We start from the raw sequence: 26,381 nt of genomic DNA on the forward strand, positions 1-26,381 counted from the left end.
TGCACAATCAATCAAATACGCAGGAATACAAATACTTGCGTTGTTCCATATTGCAAAAGTATACCTTGTATTACATAATATCGAATTCTTAGCATGATTTAATTCCGTACTCTCTTATTATATAGCTGCCCAAGTTATAATATGTAAGGATAAGATGTATAGTTCTGAGCTTATTTTTACATATAATCAAGCCAAAATAGGGCCATAGCTTCTCTATTTAATCGTAAAAAGCAATGAAATACTTTACTAACTTCAGTAAACACTTGACCCCTAGTTACTTGGTTATAGTGGCGGCAAAGTTTCCTCTTCTGTCCAAATTCCTGGAATAATACTGGGTATTAAATACTTAATGATATGTGTAGATTTTACAAAATCTGACTTTGTACTACAGTTGCACAGCTTAAAAATTCTAGCTTTATTATCAGAGAAAATTGATATCTGCAAATTTTCACCTTCTTTCTACTTATCTGCTTTGACAAAACTATCAATAACTTCAATAAAATTAATAATAGTCAGTAACTCCAAGGGTAGTTTTTAAACAAGACATTGATAGCCTTAATTCCTTGAACAACAAAGATTGCCTCCAAGCAAAAAACAGAAACTATATAACGCTTTAAAAATTCAGAAATATCTCAAGGGTAATGGACCCTGTGCAAGGTAACAAAGAAATCTATTTATTTTAGAAAATTTTAGAAAACCTTAATCTTACGCTCACAGTAATAAAAAGAAATGTTGCGGTTTAGCAAAACATCTTCATCCAAACAATCACTTCACAAATTGTCTTTCTTTGAAATAAAATATCAAAACTCAATATTAATAACTTAATAGCTCAGATTGATAGCTTACTATCAATAGATAGTATAAATACATAGTAAGCTAGGAATGTACCTGGGATAAAGTGCAACAGAGAACAAGTATAAAATTTAGAATACTCGCAGAAAATATTGCGGAAGTCGATAAAGAAAGGTTAAGAGTAGAATATATCAACATGACAAAAAGTATCAAAAACTTGTCAAAATGCAATAAAAAAAAGTCGGTAGATGCGCAAGCCACGCAGATGGAACTACAGCTGCAAACGGCGATATAAAAATACTTATGTTATTACGAGAGTTGTGTCTGGTACAAAGGCAAAATCTGATAAACCCTTATAAGATAAACAAGGCAATGTACTTACCAACGTTGAGCAACAAATCAAGGCCTTGGTGACATGGTTGAAAATGAAGAATGAAGAAGATGAAGAAAAAGAAGGTGTTCAACAAAATCCACCTTTTCGAAATATCAACATTGAGCCGCCAACAAGAGCTGAAGTATCGTCTGCAATAAACAAGCTCAAGAACAACAAAACGGTTGAAAATGATAACATTAACGCTGAAATTCTTAAATGCGACGTAAATCTCTCAGTTGACATCTGGTTGCCAATTATGAAAAAAATTTGGAAAGAAGAAAATATGCTGGAGAGCTGGAATCAGAGCCTTCTGGTTCAAATTCCTAAAAAGGTGATACTTCAGACTACAATAACTTTAGAGAGATTAGCCTGCTACCTTTACCTGACAAAGTGTTCACAACAATTATCCTCGAGGGAATCTCTACAGCTGCAGAAAAAATCTTAAAAGAAAACCAGCATGGCTTTCGCAGAAACAGATCGTGTGTAGATCTTATAAATACCCGCAGAATCATCTTTGAATAATGTAATGAGTTTCGAGCACCCATATATGCAGTTTTCTTAGACTTTAAAAAGCCTTTGACAGCCTCAACCATAAATTTATCTGGTATGTGTTACGGAAAAGAGGTATGCCTACAAAAATCATAAATCTCATTAAACAACTATACAGCAACATAAAATGTAGGGTCGTACACAAAAACGAACCATCTCAGGCATTTGTTCAGCCATAGGCTTAGCGAAATACAAAATGCTACTAAAATGCTACTCAGTGTGCAGGACTTGAAATAAATGTAAGCAAGACCAAAAGTATGTGTGGTGATTATGTCGTGGCATAAGACGCTCGTCTGCAAGCAAGCGGTGAGGAGATAGAATGTGTAACTTCTTTTACGTACTTGGGAAGTGTAGTAATAAACGGACGAGGACGTTGCAACACGCATAAAGAAGACGTAAACAATATTTGGACAACATAAGAACGAAAATGCGTATTTTCAATTCAAATGTAAAAGCAGTCCCATATTATGGCTGCGAAACATGGAAGCATTTAAAACAGATAGAAAAGAAAATACAAACATTTTTAAATAAATGCGTGCGGAAAATCCTAGAAATATGGTGACCTAACCACATATTAAATGCAGCACTTTTGTTCCAAACAAATCAGAAAACTGTTGTAACCGAAATAAAAATGCGAAAATGCAATTGGATAGGTCATACTATATGACATGGAACCCAAAAAGCAGCAGACGCCCTGGTGCACCGACTTTAACTTGGAGAAGAACAATTGAAAGAGAAATGACAGAAACGCATTACACATGGAACGATATATGCAGAGAAGCACCTAACAGTGTGCAGCTTAAGAAAATCGTTGCGGTCCTATGTCCCACAAACGGAAACGGATACTAAGAAGAAGAAACTAGGAAAGATAGCTTACTGTTAGCTTCATATGCGGTCATAGTGCTCATGTAACTATAGACAAGTTGAACTTTGCATTTTTTGTTTATATTAATGAACAATTAGATATACTACTACATTTATAATAAGAAACAAATCTCAGCATAACTGGCACGATTTGGTTAGCTTTTGCTAGACGCTCTTGTTGAATTAAAGACCAGTCTTCTGTGTTTAGTCTTTTTTGTTCTGTGCACAACAAATCACACAAACTTACTACTCCCCTTACTGAATAAAGTACATGGAGTGTGCCGCTAATTCTCGTAAATTTTTGTTGATGAATCGAAATTCACTTTAATATTTACGGCTGTCTTCGGCATTCATGATTCTGATGCATGAAAATATATGAATGACCTATGACATATAATTAACTAATATGACATTTTATGTCATAAGACATAAAACCCGTTATAAAACCATAAAGTTAAAACTTTAAACTCGAAATGCTACTAAATTTTAATACAGCGGTGTGCATTTACCCGCCTGTCGTGGTCCTTTGCGAGATAATTTTTGACTTCTTTAAATTTTGGAAGTTTCCTTTAAGAGGAACCTATATGCTGCATGATAAGCATTTTTCGTTTGCTAAAAAAAAGACTAACCACACAATCTCCCAATTTATAAAGTTTTATATATATCCAAAAAGCAAGAGTTCACGATTCAATGTCATTAGCTCACAACAGCACCATTAGCATGAGTGGCCACAAATGCAATAGCAACGACAGCTTCTGCTTCAGCATCACATACGCTTGTCAAAGTTTGACTTATAGGCTTGGAACACGTAGTACACCTACTTAATATTGCAAAACCACTAGAAACACCAAAAAAATTTGGTGACTAGAACTTTAACATCATTCTTTGCATAACAGAAGCGAAGATACGTGTGGATTCAGTTGTATATGCGCCTGTGAGAATTCGTATCCCATATGCGAAACAATTGATTTGCATATTAATTTTGGCTGCAAGTGAAGAATAAGTGGTTGTGTCAGTCGATTGCTATATAAACAAGTACCAACTGCTGTAGTGCCCTTCATCATATGTCTAAAACAACAAGTCATTTCGAAATTCGCTAGTGAATGAAGCAGCAGTTTCAATATGGAAGGTTTGGAACAGAAAATTTAACATGTCTGTTATTATTTTTTTTAATTTGTAGTTATGTGATTGCTGCCATGTAGTTATCGTCTATTTGTGGTAACCATTTAAAATGATGGATTTAATCTGTTCTATTCACATTTTAATTGTTAAAAATAAAAGTTTAACTCATTAATTAATTATAAAAGTATAATCGTGTTATGCACTGGGAGCACCTCAACGTGATGACAGCGCTGGCTTTCAATTGCTTAGTTCAAATTTAGATTGCTGGTCCCTACCGTAAGAACACTTCCACAGATTAATTGATTGATATGGATTCATATTTGTCGATCTTGGCAGTAAATAGGCTATTGAAATCCAAATTCGATGATATCTTGATAATACAGAGTTCATTGCAGAAAATAAATAATTTTATGGTTTAATATGAGACACAGTGTTGCATAAATTATCTTATATTAAATAATAATAGAACGGAATATAGAATTCCCGAATATTTGAATTCTTAAAACTTTAGACATTTTATCACTTCTTCACAGTTACTAGTTTTGAACACGTAGTAAATTAAAAATTAAGTTTGCAATCATCAATTGAAAAAAATTTTAGTTACTATATCCAATATTCCAATGTTAGGTCCCTTGACTCTGGCGTTATATGCTGACGATACGTGTATGCTATACTTAGATAAATGTGCTCTCAACATAACCAACATACTTCAAAAGCATATAAACCTCATTCTGGAGTATTTCCAGATATGGAGAATAAATATCAATAATGAAAAAACTGAGACTCTGTTTATAACGAGTAAGTGGAGACAGAATCCGTCGTGAGTGAGAGTGGGTAATATGGTGATAAACTGGGAGGATAGCGATAAATATCTCGGCATCACGTTAGACAAACGATTCACGTGGCTTAAACATGTTTAACTGAAAAGAATTAGCTATGTCAAAACTCTTCATCACCTCCAACCGCTATACAGAAATGAAAATCTCAATGCTTAGAACAGAAAACTGATATAAAACCAAATAATTCGTCCGTCACTTCTATATGGTTGTGTAGCGTTTAGCAAAGCTTTTAACACTACTATTCGCCAGCTAGAAATTGCACAAAGACTTTTCAAAGTACCATGGTACATTAGGAGGAATGATATCCTCAGGGACATCAATATTGATTCCATCAAAAAATACATAAATGATAGAGCCCTGAAGTTATTTGCGAAAGCTGACAGACTTACCAACATCGCGTTATCAAATCTCGGAATGGTTACAGGGGAGGCTCCTCGGGGAGGTATGCAGATCTGAGGTCAATTATTGTTTAGTCTGATGAAGTGATAAACTATAATCTAATCAGTTAAGAAAGAGTAAAAGTGTTTATGTGTACTGGTTCAAATATCTTCAACATAATAATATCCAACATTTCTTATTTTTTTTATTATTTATTTCACCTAAATGGCTTAAGACTGGAACGATTCTTTTAGAACCAGCTCTTCTAATTTTTGTGTTTTTTAATAATCCTTTATTGGATATGAATAGTACAATCTTAACTATTTGTTAATTTATTACTATTGCTGAATTGTACTTAATAGATATTAAGTTATAAGTGTGCGGGTTTACTGAACCAACGTTCAGGTCCCATAGCTCTCCTGAATGCTTCCATGTATATATTTATGAAAGAAGTATAGTGTTACGACGACAGCGCAACCCTGAATATAATGCAGTGGTAAAATGAGTGAAGCAGTAAAGTAGCAATAGCTGTTGTGTGGTGACAGTGGAAAACATTACATCTTCGTCGCGTGTATGAATATAATATATTATTATACATTATATATTATTAAACATTGAATACTGTTAAACATTAAATATTATTAAAATATATTACATTTATGCAGTTGAATCTCATTTCCGATATTTCATTTTCTTATATTGGCTTCTAACTCTTATACAATGCACCAGGTCATCTGCTTCCTTGCAGGTTCGAACAGGGATGTACTGGTATTTTTTAGAGGTTTATATATAAATGTGGAATTTTACACTAATACTTATTCACTGATGTTCATTGATGTTAGATCTTTCTTTTCTTCATATTTCGATTGTTTTAAAGAGCTATAGTCACAATTAATCAAATAAACGCTATGGGATGCCGATAGTGTATAAATAAACGTATTCAAATGTTTATCAAAACTTAACATATGGTAAATAGGTTTGTGTATTCAAAACTTTTTTAAAATGTGTCTAAAAACACTTTACATATAGGAACTTATAATTCATTACTTCGTTCAGAAGGTGCTTAGATACGTTTAATCTACTTTTGCAAAATCGAATGCGGTTTTCTATTAAAATAAGTGTTGCGGTCGAGAACAATTATAGTGCTTCAAATTCAAAAAAAAAACAAACAATTTTCAGTAAAATATTAACAATTATTGTATAACAACTTATCTTACATATAAACTTATGCATATACATTACAAATATCATTACTTATTTATTCTAAAATACATTATTAAATAAATCGTTGCGATGAACTTCTGGAATAAATATAATTTTTCAGAAAAGTGAGAGATTATTTTATTGCTTAAGTTAATTTGCTGGTATAAAAACTCTCTTGAACGCGCATTACATAACTGCACACCCTTTGTTCTGATTTGGACTTAAATATTCCTTACTATTCTTTTTTACATTATTATTTTGAATGTTTGCGTTATTTGTTGAGTCTAAACTAGCCTGTCTATTAAAACGATTTATTTCGGAGGGATACCCGTCCTTCGTCCAATTTGAGTTCACAATTGAGTTGCGAGATGATGGTATTAGATTATTAAGGTCTACATTTTCTTCGACATCTTCTTGACAAGTATCAGAAATACTCGACATTCGAACTAAATTTGAATTGGTACCACTTTTGGCTGATGACAATATATACTGATTTAGTAAGTAAATTTGAGGCTGTAGAATAATCATAAATGGTCGATATAAACATTCACGTTCGAATGACCACTGCGTTAATTGCTTTAAGGCATTCTCTATACAAATACACGTATCCAAACACTCTGAACGAATGACACCATTGATGATGCGGCCAATAGATGCAGCATCTTGAAGAAGTATTGAAAGTACCAAAGCGTAGTCAATGCAGTTAGCTTCAATGAATAACTGCAGAAGATATCTAATTTTAATGCTAAGTTTTTCTGGTAAGATTCTTGAATGATCAGTGCAATCCAAACAGTCTAAGCCCAATGAAATAGCAGGAACATCATTACGCGGAGAACAAAGACCTCTATAGCCAGAATTGTCTAAAGTAAATTGAGAATTTGAACGTGAGTTCACGAAATCTGTATGAACTGCTGCTTGAGATGATGATGACACATAATTTAATGTTTCACTATGTTTTATGGACGACATTTTTGGCTGTCTGTTGCTATTACTAGTAGGAGTATCCATTAGCGCCAAACTGAAGTAACCCGACTCAGAAGTGTGACTTGATGCACGTTGATAGTTTTGCCGATTATCTAATAAAAACTGTGTTTGAAATTGGTTATAATCATAGTTAGTAGTCAAATGAGCTTCTTCTGAAGTTGTTTGGGAGAAAGGAATCGATAATTTTAGCTGTTCGTGCAAACATATTAAAGTAGTAACGTAATCATCCAATTTTGCTGCATGGTCTGCTTCCTGAAACAACCAAGCAACCAAATGAAAATCAAGATATGCAGACATATAACCCAATTCGATTAATTTATATTGTTGCAGTAATGTTCGTGCATGTCGCTGCAATATCGATTCTATGCAAAAGGTTTCCTTTCTCTCTTTGGTTGAATTGCTACGCTCATTTTTCCGACGCATTACAATTTGCCCAACTGTATTAGAATTAGAGGATAACACACCGGAATCATTACTTATAATGTTTCCGGAAGTTGACGTTACAGACCCGGCCGCTGTTTGTAAATTACCAATTTTTTCTCTTTTTTCTTTTGGCAGGTTGGATATTACCGTTGTTGAAAAACTTCGCTCCCTTCCAATTGGTCCTAATATCATATTAAATACTTCAGGATTTTGGTTAACTTGTGATTGGGCTTGAGATTGTGGTGCGATTTTTAAATTTACAATTAGTGACGATCGAGGTGAATCAATCTCATTTGGATCAATAGCTTTCAAAAATCGAATGAGATCCTTTGCTAATTCCCACTTTCCGTTTTGTAAAGCAATATCAAGAAGCTGCGTAGCATGGTTTTTACTTACATGAGATGGTTCCATATTTTGTAGAATTATTAGGTAACTTGCAGCTGTATCCAGTTCCTCACTCTGCAAACATTGCTGAAAAAGATCTTTAGGTTTTCCAGCTTTAGCAAACAAATAGGGCCAAAGAGCAATTTCTGTTTTACGAGCACATTGAACAATAGTTTGTAAATATACTGGAAATTCTCTAATAAAATCAAGTATACTTGGCAATAGCGCATCTGGTATAGGCTCTTTGCTTGTTGCCTCATCTTCGAGTACTTCATGTAATAAAAGCTCTAACGAATGGGGAAAATATGGCAATGAACGACAAGACTTAGCAATTTCCCACGCACTGTAACCTAAATTCCTCTTAATAAGTTGGCGTAAAATTTTATGTAAGTACACCTGGGATTTCCGTTCTAATAAACAAAACGGCAGCGAGAAATGTGACTGGCTTTCATTCGTATAAAGTGTTGTTTCGTTTTCAATGCCAAGTACAATCACATTATCAAATAATATCACCAAAGGATAAAGTTTAAGTGGGAATGTTAGCATAATTCGTTTTGACATAAACGTATGTAGACGATGCGGACCATCACGAATTTGTTCCGTAGGAGGAGGTAAAATTGGTAGCCAAACACGCATTCCATGTGCTCCAGAGTAAAGCCACAAACAATCACGCATTGGGCTTTTATCATCACCATTTGATAACCAAAAGCATTCCACACATGAAGCTAAACAAGATGCCATCATAGAATTAATTACGTTGGTTCGAAAATCACGCTGTATCATCATTATACGTCCACATACATTTACAATAATGGTTTGAGCCGTATCGTCAGTTTTTCCTACTGAAACTGATTTGGTTACATCACTGTGAAGGTTTGTAACAGTAAGCGAAACGATACAAGCTGGATGCACACACATACCTTTTACATCCAAATCGTAAGCCACTTCAACATTGAGTGTATAAGAGTTAATTTTTTTTAAAGCAAAAAGTGTAATAAAACCGTCTGCTGTTAGAACTATAAGCTGGTCATTAAACATATTTAACGATATAACAGGAGCACGCACTTGGATTTTGTTGCCGAACTGATTATCAAGTTTATACTCTTCTGGATAGCATCGAATTTCATCCGTTCGATCCAAAAGCGAATAACAACCTAAAACTATAAATCCATTCCACCAAATAAGACCGCCAGATACAACGAAATCTTTTTCTTGAGTTTCATTTCCAAATAATTTCCATCGTTTTGTAATCATTGAATAATGTGCGAGGCCAGTTCTTCCAGCAACAGCAATATGCAAGCCTTGTGGATCAATAGCCGAATATCGAATTGGCCAATTTGTCGCAGCGTATGTAAGTGGTAATTGAAGAATACACCAATATTTGCTTTCAGCGAGAATGTTGGAAATATCAATAGATTTCTTTATTTCCATATTTTCAGAATTAGCTTTATTATCAATTTTTTCATGTGAATTATTCGGAAACGTGAATTTTGAACCAAAATAAATTTTTTCCAGATTTCCTCCTTGATTTAAATAAATTGTATCATCACCTAAACAAAAACTTTAGATTAAAAATTATACATTGCTCATATTGTACCTACCTTGCAATAGAATATGTGGTTGTGATGCCATACAAGGGTTCAATGATAATGTACTCTTAACAAAGCTTAATTGGAAGACATTGGTATTTATATCGTCATTTGGTTCTTTATTGGCAGACAATTCATATTTGCAAGTCATAAAAAGCTGGTAACCTTCAGTGGACCATTCGAGCCGATTAATTTGTAATGGATTTTGTCGAACTACGTCTATATTTAACCCAAAATCCCAAGTAAATGATGACATAAGCAACGTTCCAAAAGTGCTCCAAAGTGAAAATCCACCATTTTCCCAGGCCACAACTAATACACAACCATCTGGGCTCCATTTTAGTTCATTGACAGCTCCCAATAAGCCAGGAATTATACTAGATGACAATGACAATTTATGAGAATATTCCAAACCACCATTTAAATCTTCAATGCCATAAACAGCGACATCAGAATTACATCGACCAAAGGCTAGCAGGCGAAATTTATGATTAACGCTACAAACAGTCGCATCTTCCACACCTTGTACCCAAAGACCATGCATGTTTTGTGCTTCAAAGCGCAAATGACTAGCAATAATAAACCCTGCCCGATTGTCATTAAAAACTGCTGGACATCCACCAAGAAAAGGTGAATACTCTAATGTGGACACATAAGAATTCATTCCAATTGCTGGTAAATTTTTTTGATTAAAATTTGAATTTACAAAAAATGGTATATTACGTAGATTAATAGACGATATTGGTTCCTCGATATTACCATCACTGCTCGCATCTAAATCTGACCATTCAATTCTAATAAGATGACAATCTTTGGTTGCAATTAGCATTTCTGACAGGCTAACACAGCATACTGTTGACACTGTTGAACTGAATTTAATATTCCGTAATTCTTTTAGGCTTAAGCGCGGAATATTTTCCTTTATAAATAGTTCTGCCGAGTCTCTTTTAAGGTTTAAAGAAGGAGGATCTGTTTGCGTAAGCACACCATTTTCATTAGCGTCAAAGTCTATCTGGTATAGCAGCAGAACTCCAGCGCTAGTTAATATTGCTAGTTGTCTTGAATCCGGTTTCCATATAATAACCTTATTAACTCCCAAATCAATTACAGACTGTGCACTTCTTCGATAAAATGATATCGGTATCAGTGGATTTGCGTACCATATTCCCAGAAAATCGTCTGCTATAGCAGCTACCAATATTTTAACAGCATCGCAGCATATGTAATTTATCACAGCACTTTCACCAGGCAATGCCAAATTAACTGCTTTTGGCCAACCAACAGGAAAATACATACTGAAACCCAATTAAACAAAAATATTTACTAACACAACAACGAAAATTAACACATCACCACACAAATTGTTTGCTGCTTGATGTTTTGCTAATTTGCACTATCGATACTTTATAATTTTTCTATTTCATTTTAATATCCTTTACATTGAGTACTTTTAAGGTTTTTGTGGCTTTTATATAAATATATTAAATACAATTAGCACAATTTGACAAATGAATGAGGTACACACCATAAGAAACAAGTCTCTCATATTTTTGGAACTTATATTTTGTGGAATGTATGTACAGTGTTGTATTTTTCATAAATAAAAAGAAATGAGCTAAACCCACGAATACACAAAAAGGAAGTTTTAGTACAGAAAAATTGTGAAAAACATCTTTTAAATACTTTTACTTTTATATATATAAACTGGATATAAATATATTAAAATATGAATTATACATTAATTTTTTGTGTCATATATAAAGTCAAGTTAATAAAAGTTCCATCAGCTGCATAGAGGAGATTATTATAATGTAAACGTTCACTTATTAATATAAATAAACAAGTGCCTGCATGAGATAATGTAAATGTTTATCGGGGAGTGTAGCTTGCAGAGTTGTATATAATTTAATTATTATTAAGTTAAATGGGTTTAATTAATATTAATGTATTACTTTTACTCAGCTGTCAATATATTTTTAATACACGGAAAATAATTTAGAAGGATGTTGTATGTTAAAGAAAACAAAAATTTATTTTAGCTTAATGCTAAATAAAAAACGTTTTTAAATTAAATTCTGTTATATCTCATGTTGATACTGTTTTCCATTGAAATGTGTTATTAAACTAAACTTGTTTGTAAATTAGTTGTAATATAAAACTTTTTGAACTTTTATTACATACAAATGAAACTAACTGCTTTTCTATATGCATGCATATAATTTCTATAATGAAAAATAAAATGCATTACATTTTATAATAGTAGTTTAGTGTACGGCCACAGTTACACAGCAAGGGAATTTTGTCTTACGTGCGTGGTTACAGTTGTTTAAAACTATTGTCTCTTCATTTGTGCGAAATCAAAGGTTGAAACAAGTATTCAAATTAACAGGTATTTATTATTTTGACGTAATTTATATTTTATAAATTTCAATTTATTTGAAAACTAAGTTTTTTTTTTAAATTTTGATTTGTTAATTTCACTAGTTATTATTGAAAGGTTAATATAAATAATATTTATGTTAGCTGAATTTTTATTAATTTTCTAATTTTAGTCAAAACAAATATTTTAGTTTTAACTGTAGAAGTCCGAATTTGTTACGAATACGGACCTAAAGATGGTGAAGCCTAAAATAATTTTCAATCTTTATAAGATCTTCTTTGATTTCAGATATCTGTCAAAAGTTATTTATAAATAAAAATTCAAACAAATCTGAAAAGCTTCAGAAATTTGAAAATTGTAAAAAATAAATATTTTACAAATACCAAAATAAATATTTCAATTTTTATCAGTGTGGCTAAAAAACATATATAATATTTTAACTTGTTATTTGCTAGCAATTATATACCTATTCAGGTATGTATATCTGTAACTATAAATAATTTTGCTGTTAAAGGTAATTTCAAAACTTCATACATTGTTACTAATGTAGCAATGCTTTTAATTCGATATTCAATTTAAATTTAAATTAAAATAAAATAAAATTTTTCTTTACATTTAATAAGTTAAAAATATAACAATAGGCGTTTTCGGTGGCTCGCAAGTATAGCAAAAAACAGGAAGTTGCTGGTCTATACTAACTAAAACATATGCAAAACAACAACACTATTTTCTCTATCTAGGCCAGTAATTGTATACTACAATAAGCGAACTATTGTGAACCTTCTTTGGAAATTTCAACGAATATTGCAATCATATGGCAAAAATTATATATAAATAAAAATTATAACAGAATTCAAGTTCCATTAATTTAAAAATTGGAAAAAAAGAAAAATTTCAGCGTTTTATTTTGAAATTTCCAACATTTTCATCATTCCTTTTAATTCTGTATTCATATAAATTTTCAATTTTATATTAATTATTTATTTTTAGACAAAATGTAATTTGTTTGCATTATGTGCACATATGCAAGATTTGCTGTTTCCAAAAATATAACACTTGACAGGTTACAACAGTGAAGCGAATGCTTCGCGTAGAGAATATAAGCCAGCATGCATTTTTGCCACACTTTCGAGCCACCGAAAACGCCTAATTAAATAAATAAAATAGTTGTAATAAAATTGTATTGCTATAACAATACATTGCGATATAACAATGTAATAACATTACATAAATAATGATTAATAATGAATAAATTCGGTTAAATATATTAAATTCATCGAAATTTACGAAAATCATTCTAAATCAAAATATCAACTTAAGGGTTATCTATATCAAAGCGAACGCTTGGGAACGCACGAATTTTTGCAGGTACCAGCAAATATACGTTCATTCTGTTATACTCGTATATCAATATATAATATTTTCAATCTTTAAGTAATTTTTTAAAACAAACCAAACTGACTATCTATATATATGCCGACTTTTTGGAGTGAAAAAATCTACTATAAACTAACCATTAAGCCCGTTAAGCTTTCATGGAACAAATAAAAGACTTAATTTGTTTTCAGTCCCGTCTTCGTTGATGATATTCAACAAAATTGATGCAAGACTTGTAAGCCCTTAAAATTTACCTCATGTGGCATTTTCCATAAATTCTGCTTTTCAAAACCGGTGGCATCACAATAATAACTTGTAGAACGCAAAATGTTACTTTAACTTTGTTTTAAAAGGGCGCATTAATCCAAAAAAATACTAATTTCATCCATTAAAAACATGCATTTGGTGCTTTAAAATTTGAATTTAAGTTTAAGTTTTTTGTTGTAGTTAGAAAAACTGTAAAATATGGAAATAAAGGAGGAAGACAAGCAGAAAATTGCAGGCTATTTGTCAGACATGTTCAAGCAGCACTCGTTGGATCAGATATTATTGGCTTGTGCAGAACAAAATTGGAACGGTAATTCTGACTAGTTTTTTCTTTATTTGCGGTATATAAAATTTCAAATTTTACTCTAGTGGAAAATAGCATTGATTTACTGATAAATATGGACTCCAAAAGTGAAACATATGCGGGGACTGTCAAAAATTTCAGTATGTCTCAGACTGCAACGAAAAATGATCAGTTACAACAAGGCGCTATTCCTAAATACCAACATAATCAAAATGTAAGATCTTGTGGAAGTAAACACAATTATGTTTCTAATGCTAATGTATGCCATACAATCAGCGCATATGAAACCAAAATTCTTAACACTATAAATTCCGGTGTAAAAGTTATGGTGTTGATGCGTGGGGCTCCAGGAAGTGGAAAGTCAACAATCGCAAATGCAATAGTAGAAAGATCTGTACCACTTGAAGGAAATTATAAGTTGGAAGACTTTGTATTTAGCACAGATGATTTCTTTTATGATAACATAGGACAATATAAGTGGGTTCCGAACCGTTTAGAAGATGCACATGTTTTTAACCAGAAACGTGTAGAGCAAAAAGCAGCATTAGGGTGGAGCCCAATTATTGTAGACAATACAAATATAAAGTTGTGGGAAATGTTGCCGTACGTTCAAACCGCAGTTCGTCATGGCTATATACTTGAGATAATTGAATCAAGAACACCATGGTCCAATTCTGCTGGAAAGCTGGCAATGAGAAATGTCCATGGAGTGCCACGCGATACTATTCAATCTATGCTTCTCAAATATGAAAAAGGAACAGTAAATGATTTGTTTAAGGTTTGTTATCCTATTAACAAATTTTATAAGTTTGTGCAAAAATATTTACTTGTATAAATATTATTACTTGTTTTTAACATAAAATACAAATTATTAATTAAAATTTTGTTATTGAATATTAAATATAAAAAAATATAACAATTGTTTGATGATTTTTATATCATTTTAGATGCTGAAAACCACGAAATATTCCATGCCGCCTCCACAAAAGCGTACATTTCCTCCACTTGTAACTGATAAAAAAGAAAACACAGCAATTATTATTGATAAACATACAGTACATGAATCTGATACGAATTCTATCGCTGTAACTTCTTCACAAACTACTCCAAAGCCTCAACGTCAAAATTTAAAAAAATGTGCTATTGACCCTGACAACGCAGAACGTACACAAATTGAAAATGCGCCTGTAAATTTACGGGATACGGTTACCAGTAATGTTTGGAATCCGTACGAAAAAGAAGCGAATAAATTTTGGGGAATTGCTACACAAGATCAATCAGATAAAAGTATACAACATGCAGACATAGCACAAGTCAACGAAGCCATAGTAAGCATTTTGAAATTAGATGAAAAAGATGAAAGCGAAAATAATGAGAGTAATGAAACTGATACCAAAGACACTGAAATCACAACATTCCAAAGACACAGCATTAATTGCCCAAAAGAGGATTTATCGTTCGCATCTTTACGACAAATATATCCAAACAAGCAAGTTTCCAGTTTGTGGGATCTTTTTACCAAATGCAACGGAGATGTTAATTGGGCAGCCGAAATTCTTCTTAGAGAAGACGAACTAAGCAATGATATTAATGGAAGTCCCCCAAGTGAAGCTCAAGTTTCGGATAGTTATGAGTGCGAATGTGTAAGGGGAAAAGTTAACAAAAGCATGCATTCCGATATAGATGCAGATACAATTCTGATACAAAATAATATCAAACCACAGCGCCAAAAAAATAAAATAGTACGTAACCAACTAACCCAATACAACTTACAAGAAGTAAAACAATCCTTAGAAAATTGTGTTGAAATCAAAAATGAATATTATTCAAAAAGTATGCGCAAAGTTCGAGATTTGCGTAATGCATCTCATAGTAACATAAAGTCACATTTGGATATGGGTACACAAACTGATTTGTTATATGATGAGCAGGATGAAGCAGAATCAGAATTACTAGAAGTTTCACTGGGTGACAATTTAGTCGAACAACTTAAAACAATTTTTCGTGACGATTTTACGCTTGGAGAAACTCTACCGGAAACAGTCAAAAACAATGTTTTTATTCCTCGCTCATTGGCCAAAAACATATATATGTTATGGTTGGAGTCAGCTTACAATCATGTCGAAGAGCAACGTTTTGAAGTAATGAAAGAAGATGAAAATTTTGCAGCATTGATCCAAAATCCAAAGTACGAACATGTAAAAGAATCACCAAATAATTTGCGAGAACTACTTGATATGGAAATGGCATGGACAATATATAATACTGAAAGTGAGAAACTTAAAACTGATGTGATTAAAGTAAAACCTCCTGACCTGGCGACTTATCTTACTAAAATCAAACTTTGTGAAACTTTTCCAAACATTCCACGAGAAACTATATTAGATATTTTTGCTTCGCATAATAATGATTATAGTGAAACAGTTGAAGTGCTTTGCAGTACAATGGAGACACAATCCAACCCTCTAACACATGATGAATTATTGAAGCGCGTAATCCATGAGAACGAATTGGTAAACATTAGTGTAATTTTACCTTTCTTACATTACTTGATCCAAACATTTTTGTATAGCTTGCAGAGAAGGCCGAAGTTCAGAAATCGAAGCTTATCGAAGAGCGCGAGGTTGTTGCTTCTGTCAGTGACAATAACAATGTAAATTGTGTTAAATCGAAGACTTCGCAACAGTTAGAAGAAGCTAAGCGATCAGCTTTGCGGGAGTTTGAGGAATGTCGAAATTTAGCCGCTCATCATAGTCAGTTAAAAGCTGAATGTTACCAAAAGGCAAAAGAAGCAGTACAAAATAACAATAAGGGAGTGGCAGTTTACTATTCAGAAATAGCAAATTTACATAAGAAAAAAATTGATATGTTCAATCACATAGCAGCCAATTGCATCATGAATGTGCACAGATACACAGTCAATAATCCTGAATTATTAGATCTTCATTATTTGCATTTGTTGGAGGCGTTAAGCTGTTTAGATATCTTCCTTGATCAGCACATTACATCATTACGTGAACAATCACGTTATTACAAGAACGTTTTTATCATTACAGGTCGTGGTCTCCACAGCACTGGAGGAGTAGCCACAATCAAAAATAAAGTTAAAAGACGTCTAAAGGAGCGCAATTTAAGGTATTGTTTAATGCAATTCAAACCATCAACAAATAATTCTACTGATTTTTCAGGTGGAGTGAGGTAAACCCAGGTTTGCTAAAAGTAAAACTATTTTCTGCTTCTCGTCACTCAAAAAATTATTGATATTTTTAAATATTTCTATAAGATTGTTTTACTTTCATCGAAAACAAGGCTTTCTGACGTAATATGACGGATATTGCACAATTTGAACTATTATTGTGTTTCTAAACAAAAATTTTAATATGTACTTGGTCTACTTTTATTGAATGCAGTTCTATAAGAATATATTTGTGATGTACGTTAAACAACCGAAAACGATGAATTCTGATTGTGGAATTTGTTTTATAAATCGGGTAAAATTGAGCTCAACAGTTTTAAACTTTTTATGTCGTTTTACTCGAAATCATGCATTTTAATAAATCTTTTATAAAAGCAGAGTTTTACAATTATATTTTATTTAAATTCAGACAAGATAATTTTAAAGTGTTTATTTTTGATTTGCAATAAAAACATGCGTTAATGGAATAAATATCTGTAACTCATCGATGAGGAGAAGCATCTATGCGGTTGTGTTGACCTTTCAAATGGTAAACCTCCCTATCCCGCGGAAATAAAGCAAAGTTGATTACATATTGCAAGCCATATAGCAAGTAGTAAATTTATTTAACTTAAACTAGAACAATTACAATATTACTATTACAATAAATATTTCAAACAAGTAAAATATATAACTCTACGTCGAATCGTACACAAAAACGTGTACAATGAATAAGGAAGCATTTAGATATTAGCCAATATAAATAGTGCTCGAATGTGTAGATTCTTTAATAAAACTGCATCCACGGAATTTAAAGTATATATCTACTTATAAGTGGAACCTTGATTATAACTTGGTTCTATTAAATCTGAGCGCCTTGGGCTTTGATGAACGATTGGTGTATTATTTTCTTTACCTAGTTGTTGACCATTGGTAACTGCCACTTCTTGTAGACTTCTACGGCAACGTTCGTTTCGCATATTTGGTTTAACATTATGTTTACGAGTTGGGGTATTAAGAAACACACCTTCATAAATTGTTTCAAGACTGCTGACATCGTTCTCTAATGGGGGTGATATTTGTGCATTGATATCTCTCAATGCAATAAATTCTGGATTGTTATGGCAGGGACTATCACTGAAACTGGTTTCTTTATCCTTGGAAATTGTTTGTTCCATGCTTTTGTCTATAGGTGAAGGACTACTGCCATGTGGCGATAGTAGGCGGATGTCGAACGCTGGTAATTCATCAGAATCCATTTCAGCAATTTCAGCATCAAATGAAAGATTAAACGACACATCACTTTCATTTGACATTGTGGTAATCCTTGATGTAGAAAGTCGTCTAGCACACGCGCCTATATCTTCGATGTTCTCAATAGCTTTACTAACGTCCACTGCCTTTTCTTCGCCCGACATAATTTTTCTTTGAGTGCTTATCCCAATAATAAACCTTCTCAACGCAACAAGTAAAAATTTAATCTAAATTCTAAATATTTTCTCGGTATAAAAACCAATCCACTTAGACGAGACAAAACAAATTCGAATTTTGCTATGAAAATCGTTTGACAATTGATTTAAATAAAAAACCATTTATGCAGGGTTGTATTGCGAATGTGGAATGAAAGCATGTCGGCTTATACATGAGTGCTACTTCTGTATTACCACTTTATTATCAAGTAAAACACTTTTAAATATATGTTGTTAAAATTTGTAAACAAACACAGCTGACATAATTCATGCGTAGCCAATTATTTTCTTACGTTATGTTTTGTTCTGTATCAATTAAATAAAAAAATTTAAATTAAATTTTATATATTAATTTCAAACTATTTTATTTTAATAAATTATCAGACAACAATTTTCAATAATAATAAAACATGAATGATTAAAGTAATAATTTTAATTAGTGTAATTAGTAAAACATTATTTTGAACAAATAAATAAATAACAATGACATATTAAATAAATAAATAAATAATAAATAAATATTAAAGAAGTTTTTATATATTTTATTGCACCGTTTCATATGTTAAAATCGCATTACGAACGACATTTTAATTAAAATGCGTTCCACTTTTGTTTTATACATACATTCCACATTGAACCAGAATGTGAATTAGATAAATTGCTGGTTCAATCCATTATTATTGTTTTGTATGTAAAATTCAGTGGATCACGTTTGCTGGAATGCAGCTAATATACCAAACATGAATGCGACATTCAGGATTGGGACTTCAAACTTTTGAAGCTTTCAACAGTGACCAATTACCTTAAGGTCGCACACAATTATTATTCTGGAGAAATACATATAATTTCATAAATCTTTTTTGGCGGAATTCATTAGTATTTGGAAAGTCTGGTCAGACATTCTTAAGAAGTTTTTATATGGTTTCATATTTTTAAGTTCATTGCTTATGAAACCAAGTGACATAGTTTCTATGTGATCTATTCGTACGCCAAATTTTTCCATGATCTCTTTTTCGTTCGTGTTATAATTGAATTTTTCTAACAAAATTTCTTGTTATTATTTCTGAAGTTTTTAGTTTCAATTTTCTTTTTATGCGCTTCTCGCCGAAATATATACAACAAAATTGACATAAAAATAATCACACTGAAATTTAATAAAATGTTATCAAAATAGTATTAAAATTTTGCTAAGTTGACCGCCTTTTACTTCATATGTACATATATCTGTTTTTCAGAAATACTATAAAAGACATGATTACTTCAGGTAAGCAAGAACGTGATTTTCGGCTAAATTCATAGTAGCACCTATTCGTAATGGGGATTCTTCGTCTGATTTCCAGGCTGTCATCGTTGTTGAACGTTACGGCAGTACCAATGTAGATGAAATGCTTGACGGATTCGAAAGTATAGTCGTCAGTCACCAGCTTGGCGTTCAAACGCCGCACATTTTCACCAGGAGCCGATATGTAATTTATTTTGTCCTGACCGCCTGGTCCATTCTTGAAAATACATATTTGTAAAATAGTCTTCCATCACTATGAACATCTATCCTGCGCAAAATAACTTAGTAATGATACGAGTTAGCCATGCAAGAAAAGATGTAAAAAAGCTAATGTAATTTTATTTAACGAGGGCGATTTGATAAGTTAGTGACTTTTTGAATTTCCCGCGCAGTTACTCCAAATGCCGACAGCTGTAATCCACCAGTGGGCAACTTTCTAAGTTTAAGCAAGCTACGTCGTTCAGTTGGTGTTTGATAACCGTTCAAATAAGGCAACCTCGTGAATTTTTAAGAAAATGGGAAAAAAGTGAATTTCGTGTGCTGATTAAGCATTCGTGGCCAAAATCCACGAATTGGGATACGAACTGCTACCCCATCCAGCATATTCTACAGTTGTTAAACATCTATTGTTGTTAAAATAAATAAATTAAATAAGTAGGATGAAGCCTAATTTTGTTTATGTCGTAAGCCAAAATAAACAACAATAGCGCACCAGAGAAAAGCAACATGCCTGCAGATGGTCGTGTACCAAATGTTTTTTAGAAATGAACAATATCAAGGTGACATTTGCTGAATTGAAATTAAAGCACCAGCATTCAGCAAACGGGACCCAGACCCGAATCATATATGATCACGCAGTTGGCAGCCTTAACAGCATCACATTACGAAATATAGTAGACATCATTCGTGCTCCACCAACAGCATGAAAATACGAAATGATTAAAAAACGACTGATTTTCTCATGCGAAATATGGTATAACGTCTATATACCTTAAGCACATGCCATATCAAGATCATGGTACGTAATGCAACAGCACACCCTTATCGAGGTGAATCTATATTTTATGTTAATTATCTATTGACATTACAGAACATCTGATGTTTGGTACCACTGAGTTCAAAAGGGTTCCACTTGTCTTGATGATGGATGGTTTCAGGGCCATGTGAAGCTAATCGTCTGGGCATTTCAATGTTCTGTTGGTCTCTCTCGCAACACAATCTTCAGAATTGGTGAGGTATAGCCAAGCGGTTAACAATGTTGTTGCTAAAGAACAAATCCAAAAACTTAGAGCGCGTTTCTAGATTCTAGCTGAACCGTCCGGTTCTCAACGGATTCAGGAGCTTATTGGGTTGGCTGCTTTGGTGAGATCTGGTGGTGTCATGAGGTACGACTTTTTATCCATTATGATGAAGGTTTGCACTGATGCCCAAACGGAAGTGGGTTAAATAATTCCTGTGAACATCTCTAACTCACTTATGTGTGCACGTTTTTTTTTTTGTGGTGGTATCGAACCTGTGCAAAAATCTTCTAAAGATACAAATGGCCCGTACCATTTGCATGCCCGATTCATGCACGACTCAATTGAGTCATACATGCCTACGCACTAAAAAGTCCCCAACATTCTCAGCTCAAACTCTTGGAAATCCCTGCAGTACGACGAATTAAGGTATTCCTTCACAAGAAGAGCACTTTGCGTGCTTTCACTCCGATTGTGTACTAAGTATTTTGTCCGCTCTAACAGTGTCCATTGTTTTAGATATTATGCACTTGTAGAGGCTCCATTCTTCAATGCTTGCCAATTTCTGCATTACTATAGTAGGAGGGCTGGCTTCACCAATTATGGTCTCTAGATTTTGTCTAGTATCTACGAATATAACTATATGGTCGGGGCTCTCAATTTTATCTGGACAAAACTGGCAGTACGGGATACTTGCAAGCCTGAACCGGTATAAGTATTAACGAAAGCAGCCATGTCCCGTAAGAAACTGCGTTAATTGAAATCCCAGGTCTCCAGATCCTGGGTTAATCCAAACTTTTATATTTGGAATTAACGAATGCGTCCATCTTGATTTTTGGGAATGCTCCCACCTATGTTGTCATTCATTAAGATATTTGTCTCTTATTTCTAGATAAGTATATGACAGAGATTGCTCAGTTTCATTCATTCGTAGACAAGAACGCAGGAAAAAGCTGTCTCTGGCCAGGAGCGCTTCAACGTCTATTGGCATACGTTCAGTCAATATTCCTGCAGCATCGTCCGATACTGTACGGTAAGCTCGGCAGATGCGTAAGTTTGCCAATCTATGTGCGATTTTTATTACGCGTGAATACGACTTTATGGTTCTAGCATGCGCCCACACAGGAGGAGCATATAGCATCATCGACTTCGAAACGGATGCTAAAAGAACTCTAGCTGTGTCCTTGGGGCCTCCTATGTTTGGCATTAACCGGCATAATGTGTTGCAAACACGTGAGGCTTTGTTTCCCGATTGCTTTAGGTGAGTTTTTAACCTTCTATCTAGGGTAAAACCAAGATATGTAAGTTGGGGGCTAAATTGTATATCTACGCCACCCACTTTAATTGAGAGTTTTTCAATCCTACTGCTGATTACCAGCACCTCAGTTTTATGCTCAGCAAGCTCTAATTCGCTATATTGCAACCACGATTTAGGTGCTACAATAGTAGCGTTGCAAATTCTAGCTACTTCATTTAAAGTTTTTGCAACCACTACTATTGCAATATCATCTGCATACCCAACTACGTTTACTCCGTCCGGATTTTCAATTCGAAGGATACCATCGTACATGATAATCCAAAGAATTGGCATTTTTAACATCTAAGGTCACCACCGCGCAGTATTTTTTGGTACCACCTAGCCACCTTAAGCCCTTAGTAGCTTCCTTTGCAATGTTGCACACATGTAATATAGCATCAACAGTACAACGTTTAGGTCTAAAGCCAAATTGGTTATTTGACAGACCCTGCCTTGCCACCGTGAATTTATTTAATCTAGAGCATATAATTCTTTCAAGGACCTACCTGCAGTGTCCAGTAAGCATAAAGGTCTGTAAGACGATAGCAGTTCTGAGGGCTTATTACCTTTAGGAATAAGCACCAATTTTTGCTTTTTCCAACACGAAGGAAAAATTCCTTCCTGTAGGCAGCTGTTGAATACATCCCTGAATATAGAAGTTTATTTTTGTTTTGCCTTCTTTAATACGGTATTGGGGATTCCATCTATTCCAGACGATTTATTGGGTTTAACTCTGGAAGAAGCGGCTATGACTTTAGAATCTGTAACCGGGGGGATCTCATTTAAATCGGTGATTATCGGTATTAAGATTCTAAGTTCTTCCTTTTTTGGGAACAAGTGTTTAACAATATTCGCCATTATTTTAGGACACGAAGGTGCCGAGCCCCTTAACATCTTAAATTTACATATTACTATTTTGTAGCCATCGCCCCAAACATTTTGGTCTACATCATTGATCAGAGTTTGAAAAGCTTGGTTCTTACTCCTAATAATTGCCTTTTTAAGTTTAGATCTGTGCTCTCGGTATTTTTGTAGAAGCCTTTCCGCATTTACTCTAGATCTGTGGTGTTGGATCTGTGTACGGGAGGCAAAGCATTTAGATCTTCCGTTCACCAATAGTTTGATACGCGCCCATTACTTCTGTCTTTTCTTGGCATTGATGCCTCGCAGATGTTGCACAGTTCTTTCATAAGATGATTTGATTTTTCAGTAGCATCCCCAACTCCGAAACTCATGTTTTCGGTCATGAATTCCCTTACCTCATTGTCGAGATACTTTGTTTTCCAACCTATTTGCTATGCTTTTCTCTGCGATTTTTTTAAAGCAAACTTCTCATTTAACGATATGGGAAAGCAAATGGCATTGTGATCGCTGTGGGTGTATTGGTTTGTTACTTTCCATTGCGAACACCTTACTAATGACGGGCTGACGAAGATAAGGTCTATGTAGGATACGCCCCTACCATTATCGAACGTTGGGCTATGCCCATTGTTTAGTTGTGTTAGGTTTAGTGAGGTGAATGTCTCTAATAGGGTTCTACCTCGGCGCATTGTATTAGTACTGCCTCATTCGACTGCCCAAGCATTGAAATCCCCTGCAACAATGATGGAAGTTTTATTTCTGACTGTTCCTGATAGCCTATTAAGAAGCTCTTCACATCTCTCTTAGGTGATATTTGGGGATATGTAGCAGCTGCACACATATATACCTCGGATTCTACTAGACCTACCCAAATGGCTGCCTTTGCAGAAGTATCTTGTACCCATTTAGAGGTTTCTTCTGATTGGTAAAATTCACTAATTACGAGTACATCCGATTTTAATTCCAAAGCTATTTGGTTTAAGAGGTCTTGAGCAGCCTCACATCGATTTAGGTTTAATTGCAGAAATTTGATCATTTTTTGGACTTAAGGAAGACTTAAGTCTTCCTGTAGGATTCGCATTTGGAACTTCTTGAGTAGTGTAGATCACCACCCTTGCAGTTTTCCGGACATAGGATGCATTTTAGTTGAACTGAGCACTATTTTGCCCTATGACCATCTTCTCCGCATCTCATGCATGTGCTTAATCTATCATTATCGCTTTTACATTGTCTAGCAACATATCCAAATTGAAGGCATTTAAAGCACCTCATGGGTGTGATATGATTTCTGATTCTACTGCGCACCCAGCCCACTCTGGTCGAGGCAGCTGTGATCAGTACACTGGCATCCTTAGTAGGCAGATCGATAATCGCTGTTCGTGTATTGTCCCTTGCGGAACGCCAAAACTTGACGTTGATGTCGCTTACGTTTATTGCTGGAAATTGGTCAGCAATCGGTGCGCACACGTCTTCGTTGGACGTTACCTCGTCCAGATCCGTGCATTCTATTAGGGTGTGTTGTGTTAAGGATTTTACACTAGCGTAATCCTGAAGTGTGTTCTTCATTTCAGTGTATAAGTCCTTAGCTAAAGTTCCAGCTTCTTTGGTAAGCTGAATCAATATATCCCCCTTCGTTGTTTTTCGGATTCTGTTCACATTTTTTCCGAATTCTTGAAGCTCTGGTTTAGATTTAATGAGCTTTAACATTTCAGCGTAAGACTTGTCTGCCGTCTTGCTAATAAGAATAGCTTCCAGTCCCACTCTTGGCACTTTAACGAGGTCCAGTTTTATCATAGTTTTCCTCTTTTCCTTTTCCACTAGTTGCCATTTGTTGCAAGGCGTTCTATGTTCCTTGCTTCCAATTTCTCTAATCTGAACTTTGGGTGGTGGATCGTTCGGTTTCTCATTTGCAGAACGCTTTAGTGCTCTCTGAGTTTGCACGCTAATGGAAGTCACACTCTTACCCGCTTAACTACCTGTGCTAGCAGGTCTCGCATATCCTTATTGATATTTCTTTGAGATTTCATTATTGCAGATAGTTGTAATAGCTTATCTTTTGTTCGTTACGATGTCCGTTTCCTCTTCGGGTCCCACAATTACATTAGAGGAGGGCATGTGAAAATGCTAATGACTAAACTCAGGGAATGACTATAAAGAGGATAGCCTTTCGAGGTCACTGTGGTGCAAAAGATCATATCCCCACTAAACGATTATGCGGATACAACAAGTTAACCTGCATCATTAACCTGTAAGGCTGCAACCGCCAGCCTGTTGCAACGCCTTTATAATGACGAAATTATTATGATCCTGATGCAAGAGCCACGGGTTTATCTTGTATGCGAACTCAGCACAAAAATTATGGCCGAATATATGCGGCCAATAAGGGTAACTCTAGATTTTGCATACTAATCATTAAAAAATATAAGACTTCGCCGTATAGTGAGAATAAAGATCGCAATAAGTATTGATAGCTACTGGGGCCAAATATGGGCAATATCTACATATTTGGTGCACGATCATGATGCACTATCATCAGGTATCCTGGCACAGCTAACAAGCGGCATAAGGAGATTTGGTGTGAAACTTATTATGGGCTACATCGCCAATGAAGTATTAGGCAGCTTTTATACAAATAAAAGTGGTAAGTTATTTTGGATTTTATGTTTAGTAATAATATTTTTACATATAATCATAGCAATAAACCAAGTTTTATTACCGAAAACAAGCAAGAAGGCTTATATATCACCATCGTACTGGCAAACTTTAGAATCTCTCAGAAAATTTCCACTCGACATATCTTTTTAGAGCTTGCTTTCAGTTGCTTCGAAATATGTAGACTGCGCAAAAACTTATCTACGAACCTATCTATCTCTAGGTTACTTTAAAAACTAGATGGAACTAGAATAAATAATAATAGTGAATCACTAGAATAACTACTAAATACTCACTAAATACCACGATTCTCAACTTCAGCAGCTGCATCCTTTAAATGCTTACATTTCTTGCAGGATAACTGTGACAAGTAAAACATACAATTACTCAAATGGACTATTTTCAGTTTCAAGCTCCACAAATCACCAGAATTAGATGACATCATTCATTTGAGCTCCAAAATTCCTGGAAGTAATTAAACAACTAGCTCTTTGTCATGTTTAGATATTGTTTAACTATTAACTATGTTTCAATCCAGTGGACAGAGGCCTACAGCTACCTTTACGGAGGTAGCTCTCC

General features: G+C 34.1%; 3 protein-coding genes across 4 annotated transcripts; 1 reads left to right on the forward strand and 2 right to left on the reverse strand.

Moving 5' to 3' along the window:
* Nucleotides 1–6,120: 6,120 nt before the first annotated feature.
* LOC119669471 (guanine nucleotide exchange factor subunit Rich) lies at nucleotides 6,121–11,050 on the reverse strand. 2 transcript variants are annotated; one of them, XM_038079369.1, is made up of 3 exons: nucleotides 10,857–11,050; nucleotides 9,513–10,795; nucleotides 6,121–9,461 (listed from the first exon to the last, which is right to left on the reverse strand). In XM_038079369.1, exons 2-3 carry the CDS (start codon nucleotides 10,792–10,794, stop codon nucleotides 6,307–6,309), a joined length of 4,437 nt encoding a protein of 1,478 aa, XP_037935297.1. In that variant the 5' UTR covers nucleotide 10,795; nucleotides 10,857–11,050; the 3' UTR covers nucleotides 6,121–6,306. The 2 variants fall into 2 exon arrangements, with proteins under 2 accessions (XP_037935297.1, XP_037935296.1); XM_038079368.1 differs by having other exon boundaries at nucleotides 9,513–11,050.
* A 2,514-nt stretch (nucleotides 11,051–13,564) lies between these two features.
* LOC119669472 lies at nucleotides 13,565–17,397 on the forward strand. Its single transcript, XM_038079370.1, has 5 exons — nucleotides 13,565–13,834; nucleotides 13,894–14,606; nucleotides 14,776–16,341; nucleotides 16,401–16,963; nucleotides 17,017–17,397. Exons 1-5 carry the CDS (start codon nucleotides 13,723–13,725, stop codon nucleotides 17,087–17,089), a joined length of 3,027 nt encoding a protein of 1,008 aa, XP_037935298.1. The 5' UTR covers nucleotides 13,565–13,722; the 3' UTR covers nucleotides 17,090–17,397.
* A 305-nt stretch (nucleotides 17,398–17,702) lies between these two features.
* Nucleotides 17,703–18,759, reverse strand: LOC119668771. Its single transcript, XM_038078396.1, has one exon. It carries the CDS (start codon nucleotides 18,419–18,421, stop codon nucleotides 17,828–17,830), a length of 594 nt encoding a protein of 197 aa, XP_037934324.1. The 5' UTR covers nucleotides 18,422–18,759; the 3' UTR covers nucleotides 17,703–17,827.
* Nucleotides 18,760–26,381: the final 7,622 nt, after the last annotated feature.

This window comes from Teleopsis dalmanni, chromosome 1 (assembly GCF_002237135.1).
Source record: "Teleopsis dalmanni isolate 2A chromosome 1, ASM223713v2, whole genome shotgun sequence".
Taxonomy (NCBI): Eukaryota; Metazoa; Arthropoda; class Insecta; order Diptera; family Diopsidae; genus Teleopsis; species Teleopsis dalmanni.